General features: G+C 34.0%; 1 protein-coding gene across 3 annotated transcripts; it reads left to right on the plus strand.

Annotated features, from left to right (window-relative positions):
* Nucleotides 1-632: 632 nt before the first annotated feature.
* LOC115960445 (protein root UVB sensitive 2, chloroplastic-like) lies at nt 633-5,632 on the plus strand. Of its 3 annotated transcripts, none has more exons than XM_031079362.1 (10): nt 633-722; nt 847-984; nt 1,104-1,192; nt 1,293-1,377; nt 2,186-2,245; nt 2,335-2,428; nt 2,617-2,714; nt 3,110-3,289; nt 4,277-4,399; nt 4,722-5,632. In XM_031079362.1, exons 1-10 carry the CDS (start codon nt 708-710, stop codon nt 5,145-5,147), a joined length of 1,308 nt encoding a protein of 435 aa, XP_030935222.1. In that variant the 5' UTR covers nt 633-707; the 3' UTR covers nt 5,148-5,632. The 3 variants fall into 3 exon arrangements, with proteins under 3 accessions (XP_030935222.1, XP_030935223.1, XP_030935224.1); XM_031079363.1 differs by having other exon boundaries at nt 850-984; XM_031079364.1 differs by lacking the exon at nt 633-722 and having other exon boundaries at nt 838-984.
* The last annotated feature ends 1,865 nt before the right edge of the window (nt 5,633-7,497 follow it).

Here is a 7,497-nt window from a genome sequence, read left to right on the forward strand (position 1 = left end):
AGGGTTGTCAAGGGAAAGGAGAAAGAGTTTATCTACAAAGAAGAGTGAGAATTTTTTTTTTTTTAATATTAATATTGATCGAAATTAGTTTGTTGATGAACGGTGTCCTCCACAAGTGTATGGAGCGCATTGTTCATTTGTTACATTTTAGGACAAGCTATTGAGCCCGATGCACTGAGTTTTTAAGGAGTTTAGCTTTTATTTTTATTTATTATTATTTTTTTAAGTAATTGGTATTTTAACAAGGTGCTTTGTCGTTAGATTTGAGATTCGATCCTCACCTATCCTAAAAATCAATTAGTTTTTTCATTGCTATCCCTAGTCTTTTGCTTTAAATTATTATGAGTGGACAATTGTGTTGGTTCTAGTTAGTTTAATTAATAAATTAAAAAAGAAAAACTGATAAATTTTCTTGTCGGTAAATAATAATAGATATAAGATTTGATTCTCACTTACTCAAAAAAACAATTGATATCTCTCTACTATCATGATCTAAAAACTCTATCTTAAAACCCAAAAAAAATAAAATAAAATAAAATAAAAACACTAAACTGCCCCCTCTTCATAAAAAAAAAATAAAATAAAATGAAAAGCCTAGACTGCCCCTCTTCAGTAAGAAAAACACTAGGCTGCTCTTACTGAAAACTTAAAGCGACACCGTGTTGTACAGTACTGATATTTCCAATCTTCGAATCCTCCTGTCTATCATGAACTTGCTGCTCGTAAACTCTCTTTTCCCAATTTCCATACAAAATTCTTTCATTAGTGTATATTTTCTTATTCATATTCATATTCATATTCATTGTATAAGTATATTTCTTACATGAAATAATTTGGATGCAAAAGCAGGATAAGATAAAAATGCAAACCAAGGACAAGGAGCAAGTCAAAGTCAAACCCCCCGAAACCCCACCACTGTACTGGACCGAAATCTCCGACTCCGTCTCTCGCTGCTTCCATTTCAACCCGGACGGTCAACTCTCCGTTAGTTCTTTCATTTCTTTTTCTATATCAAATTTCTATTTCCTTTTAGTCACTATTTTTTTTTTTTTTCTTTTTAAACTAATTGATTTTAGGGTTTATTTTATTATTAATAATTGTAGATGAAGCTTCTGGATGATTCTAGATCAGTAATTCATAGAACTGTTGACTCCTTTCTGAGCAAATTTTTCCCCTCTGGATATCCCTACAGGTTATATAATTTTTCACAGTACTAGTTATATAATCGTTCACTATTTACTCATATATATATATATATATATTTAATAAAAATAAAAAATTCTTTGTGACAGTGTTAGTGAAGGTTACCTTAGATACACGCAGTTTCGGGCGCTGCAACACATGACTAGTGCAGCACTATCTGTGTTATCAACTCAGGTCTGTTTTAATACTCATATGTAGTAAACTTACATTTTTATACTATATTGCAATTTGGGTGTTAGATTCTAAAATGTTCTAATTCCTTTTTTTAATTTCGTGCAATTTAGTCGTTTCCTCCAAACTGATGATCATGTTGTTGTAGAAATTGATGACATGGCAAATGTTGAGAAGATTCATGTCAAGTCATCTGATTTTGTGACTACATTGATCACATTAAAACTCAGTGACTACTTGAGAGGCCAAATGTATGCTCTAGCAAAATTCAATTTACAATATATATTTATATAAAGCTTAAGATCAATGAATAAGAGTGAGAGATGGTTTTTGGTGTGTGTGTGTGTGTGTGTGTGTTTAATTGATCTGTAGATAAGCTATATTCATGATGTCATAAAAATCCATGTCGTGGAAAATGTCGAGAATGTTCATGTCAAGTCATTAGTTTTTTTTTTTTTTTTTTTTAATACATTTCTTACAAATAAAAACTTAATTTGGATGAGAGTGGAAAATACTATATGCTTTAGAGGCCAAATATATACTCTAGCAAAGTTTAAATTACAATATGTATAAAGTTCAGTAACAAAGATCTTTATTTATTTCTAATGCATGAATGTAAATCTATTTCTTGGGCACTGAGAGAAGGGCCTTTTGTGTTTAATTTAATAAGTTGGAATAAGATTATTTGATTTATTGACGAGCTATATTCATGCTTGATTTTATTTTTATTTAAAAAATACACACATGAATTGAAAAACATGTTACTGCCATTTATTTATGCTATTTGTTTTATATGCTTACTACTTTGCAGTCACTGCTGTTTGCTGCAGGCTTGCGACCCACACCTGCACAAGCAACTGCCGTAAGTTGGGTAAGTTCTCATTGTGTTTGTCAATTGTGGATGTCTAGTCCTGACTGCATTCTTGTTGAGATTTCTCTGTTCCTTTTGTTGGCATGCAGATTTTAAAGGATGGTATGCAGCATGTAGGGAAGCTCATCTGTAGTAACTTGGGAGCTAGAATGGATTCTGAGCCTAAAAGTTGGAGGATTCTGGGTTGACATCTTTGCCTCTGGAACACTGGTTTCTCTTTTTTGTTTTGTTTTGTTTTTTTGTTTTTTTTTTTTTGGGGGGGGGTATTGTATATGCTCTTTTCTCTTTATGATGAAAGTGCATTATAGTTGCATTATATGAAGTGCAACTATTATGAGGTGCCTAACTGGAATGAGCCTTCCATCTTGCAGCTGATGTGCTTTACGACTTAGGTACAGGCTTGGAAGTTCTTTCTCCCATGTGCCCACATCTTTTTCTTGAAGTGGCAGGACTAGGCAATTTTGCAAAGGTATGATGATATCTTTCATAAATCATAATATATGATATAATATGTAATATCTAATTTAAATTATATTAATTAATTAATTTATATATATATATTTTTCAATTTATAATTTTCTATTGCCATCTGAAGTTATGTTATTGTTTTGACTATAACCATCTATATCCGAATGAAAATTATAGAGGAACTTCTAGTGGACCTTAAACCACCCCCCCCCCCCCCCCCAAAAAAAAAAAAAAATCTTATGATCAGTGGAAGTACTGCTCAAATAACACTTTCTCCTTCCACAGTAGTGGGTAAAGGGTGCAGTCGTGGGTTTAATACCCACTGGGTTTGTGTAACTAACTAATCAAAAAATGAATTCAATATTGAATCCCTCTTTCTCTACCTTGAGTTTACAGGGAATGGCAGTTGTTGCAGCTAGAGCGACAAGATTGCCAATATATTCTTCATTTGCCAAAGAAGGCAATCTTAGTGATCTCTTTGCAAAAGGGGAGGCCATCTCTACTCTTTTCAATGTTGTTGGATTAGGAGCAGGAATATTTCTAGCATCTACTGTTTGTTCGTCAATGCAAGGAAAGGTACAGTCTCTAATGAATTCCTTGTTTCCTAAATTTCAGAACAGTGGAATTATTATATTTAATTTTACTGATATAAGTGGGTCCTACTAGTTATTTTTTCTAAGCTACAAAATATGGTTCTCATGTCACATGCTCTACTTTATAATGTGGTTTATCCAAAAAAAATAAAATGTAAATAAACTAAACTCGTAGGAGTCCTAAAAGTTATCTAGTAAAGTCATGACAAATCAGGAGGTAATGAGAAGCCGGTTGAGAAATTGTCAGTCTAACCATTGTATCTAGAGCACTGCTAAAATCAGTTGATTTTGCCTCCCCCCCACCCTTCCCCCCCTTTTTAGTTTTTCTAAACTATAAGTTAATTTTGGCGAGTCTTGGTAGCAGCACTATTTACTAGTTCTTGGCCTTTTGACAATAAATATTAAGTTTTTATACTTAAAATTTTGACTTAAGTGTCTGTTTGGTAAAAATAATTTTTGCCAACTTATTTTACTATTCAGCTTATTTTTGCTACTATTCATGGGTCCTACTGTACTTTTTGGTACTATTTATGGGTCTTATTTTACTATTTCAGCTAACTTTTACTTTTATTTATAGTACTTTCAGCAAAAAAATTTTCAGTTTCAGCAAAATAAGTAGATTCCAAACAGACCCTAAGCCTATATCTTTGTAGAAGTTAATAGAGTATGAATATCTTTTTTAGAATCAAAATATAAAATTATTAAAAAAAGATATGATATGGTATTAAATTTATGATCAGGTTGAACATTAGGCCATCTAGAGGTGCTTGAATGAGCTAATCTTTTTTCAAGTGTTAAAAGCATGGTGAATGGGATTTATGGAGTCCAGTTAGAGGATTAATAGTTCACACAAATTAGAAAACTTTTCTGCTAATCTATTTTCTTTTTGGAACCGCAACAAGTCATCTTATTTTCATAGGAATCTTGTCTTTGGTGGTTCTGAACTCCTAATCATTTCAGTTTCTTTCAGTTGGTTGTTGGGCCTGTCCTCTCTGTCTTACATGTCTACAGTGTCGTTGAAGAAATGCGAGCAGCTCCTGTCAACACATTGAATCCCCAGAGAACTGCAATGATTGTGGCTGATTTTCTAAAGGTTTATTTTGAACTACCATATACAAAATAGATATATGTATCTCTCTCTATATGAAAGGGTAAAATTTAGGTACAATTCCTTTAGTGATGTATTTCAGGTTCTCAAATTAAATCCAACTATGTGGTTGCATTGACCAATGTAACATATGGTTGAATTTAATTGTGCACAGGGAAAGATGATACTGCTTGTGTTGCATTGGTCAATGTAATCACATGGCTGTATTTGATTGGTGAACTTAAGGTAAATAACCAACTGTACCTAAGTTTTGCCCATATATTAAAATATCACCATCTTATGTATTTTTTGAGTGAAATCCAACCAGGCAGGAAAAATATCAAGCCCTGCTGATCTAAGGTACGGAGAAGATCTCCTATTTACTGGGCGGCTAATAGAAGATGCTGGAAATGTTAAAGTGGGAAGGGCTCTGCGCAAGGTTGTGAAGCCTTCAAAACTTCGGGAATTGAAAGAAATATTCCCAGAGGAGAAGTTTCTGCTATGTCCCGGTAGTAAATGGGTTGACATGGTATTGGAAAACAATGCTACTGGTGAAGATGCATTGAGGGGGTGGCTAGTTGCTGCATATGCTGCACAGATTGAGAAGTCCTCTCATGTGCCAAGTGCTAGTGCCCTGCAAGAGGCTTATGACAAGATGAACGATGTGTTCTCTCCATTTTTGTCTGAACTGCAGGCCAAAGGATGGCATACTGATCGTTTTCTTGATGGTACAGGAAGCCGGTTTGCCTGGTAGTATTATGTTGTTTCAATAGTCCTTTACTTGATTCAAGATATAGAAATTCTTTGATTACAGGGATTGGGGTTTTGGACTTTCCAAAGTGGGACTATAGTAGTGTTTAGGGAGGTAGGGATCACTTGGAAGTTGAAACTTGCATGGAGATTGTACTTTTGTGTCGAAAAAGAAAAAGAGCATTGAAATTCTACTTTTGTAGGGAATAAACGCAGGCCAGTCTGGCTTTTATTTGGCTACCTTACTAATAGCAAACTTTGAAGAGTACAGGACATGTCATTTTGACATATACGGCAGGTCGTGTTGGCGTGTTGCTTCCTTGTGTTTCGCACTCCACAACATGTACGTTTCAGAGATGTAGGACAACAAGATCTGGTTTTGTTTAACGTAATACTCAACCAGCCAGCTGGGGTTTGGCTGGAAGACTTTTGACCTGTTTTGCTCTGGACATTGATTTATATTAAAAAAGGTTTAATTTTCGCATTGGTCCTATATTTCAAATTTCTTAACCTTTAGTAGCCAAAAAATTTCTTTAACCTTTCAGATATTTCATTTTACCAAGAGCTTTGAAGCTCAACTTACACATTCTGGTGTTTCTAATGAAAATATATAGGATTCAAATCCCTTCACTCCCAACATATTACCAAAAAAAAAAAGTGTCATTTTAGTTATTAATCTTTTGTTTTTGTGTTAAAAAGATTATTGCTAATAAGTGGTGAATAAAAAATTGGAGGTGGCCAAAAAATAAAAATAAAAATGCACTTATGCTAACTGGATGTCGTGTGGCATTTATTCATCAAGGTATGTGTTTAATTTAGGAATTTAACCTTGGTTTAGTTGAGGCCTAACCAAATAAAAATTAATTTGATAAACTGAATGCATACCTTGATGAATTAGTAATAACCAAATCAAGGTTTTTCTTATAAATAATCAAATATTATGGTTTAAATATAAAATTTAACAAAAAGAAATGAAAATTTGTTATTTTCTTTTAAAGGAGTTCTACATTAACTTGAATAAGGTGATATGAGATGCCATGCCAAGCCAATTAGCATACCTCTTGGTGGTCATTTCAAACTAAGAAGGAAATCTTATTCACCCAAGAAAGAGAAAGAAAACTTATCGTTAATTTTTTATTGCTCTATAGTTAGAGTTTGAGTGTGCATTGTGGGATGGGTCAAGTCTCACATTGGGTGTTTATTAGGTGAATCTTGGGTTTTTAAGTGATTGTGAGGAGTCCCAGTTTCAACTTGACTAGTCCTTTTGGGGATATAAGTGCAGATGTCGCTAGCACTCTGCTCGAGTCATTACAAATGGTATTGGAGCAAACCTGATAACGCCATGTAGCTCGGGGACACTCTAGCACAATGTAGGCCTTAACGAGGATGTCGTGAATTTAAGTGGAGGAAATTATGATATCCTAAATTGGATTGTTTGAGTATTTTTTGTGCGAGCATGTGTTGAGTCCTACATTAGGTGTTTACACTCTAGCACAACATGGGCCCTGATAAAGACGTTAGGAATTTATGTGGGGGAGATTGTGATAACCCAAATAGGATTATTTAGGTGTGTATGCGAACATATGCTAAATTCCACATTGGGTGTTTACTAGGTAAATCTTAGGTTTGTAAGTGATTGTAAGGATCACTTGAAACTTGACTAGTTCATTTGGGGTATAAGCATAGGCGTGGTTAGCACTTTTCTTGTCAGGTCATTACAAAGGGTATTGGAGTAAACCTAGAAAGCCATGTGGCTTAAGGTCATTGCAATATATAAGGAATCTAAGTGAGGGACATTAGGATACCACAAATTGGATTGTTTGAGTGTGTTTTATGCGGGCATGTGTTGAGTCCCGCATTGAGTATTTTTTAAATGGATAGTTTATAAGTGAATGCGAGGAGCTCTAACTGCAACTTAACTAGTCCTTTTGAGGTTTAAGCACATACGTGACTATCACTTTTCTTATGTCTTTACATGAAATTTTGACTAGAGTTGTGCCCAAAAAGAAACTTGAGCTTTATGTTGAATTGGCCGATTAACGAGGGGCCTTTTTTGTGCACAGCCATGTGTCTTCTGCTAGTGGTGAGACTTTGCTAAACCTGGATCTATTTTGGGGAGTTGAATCTGGAACTCGAAATTGGGCCGTATAGGCCAATGACTTCCAGTGCATTTTTAAGCCTATAAAATAGATAAAACTCAAAGTCTAAGAATCATGATAATGGTTAAAAACTTGAAATAAATAAATAATATTTTTAATTGAATAGTTTTGATTAAATGATGAGTTGAATATCATAATTACGTATGTTAAGTGATGTCCAATATTAATTATCATATGTCTGGCAATGTGATGAGT

The sequence above is a fragment of the Quercus lobata genome, chromosome 9 (assembly GCF_001633185.2).
Source record: "Quercus lobata isolate SW786 chromosome 9, ValleyOak3.0 Primary Assembly, whole genome shotgun sequence".
Lineage (NCBI taxonomy): Eukaryota > Viridiplantae > Streptophyta > Magnoliopsida > Fagales > Fagaceae > Quercus > Quercus lobata.

What these genes read in the sequence shown, in the direction of transcription:
- LOC115960445 (XM_031079362.1), top strand. An exon ending in AAGCAACTGCCGTAAGTTGG is followed by an intron (nt 2,246 to 2,334) that starts GTAAGTTCTCAT and finishes GTTGGCATGCAG; the next exon opens with ATTTTAAAGGATGGTATGCA. An exon ending in TAAAAGTTGGAGGATTCTGG is followed by an intron (nt 2,429 to 2,616) that starts GTTGACATCTTT and finishes TCCATCTTGCAG; the next exon opens with CTGATGTGCTTTACGACTTA.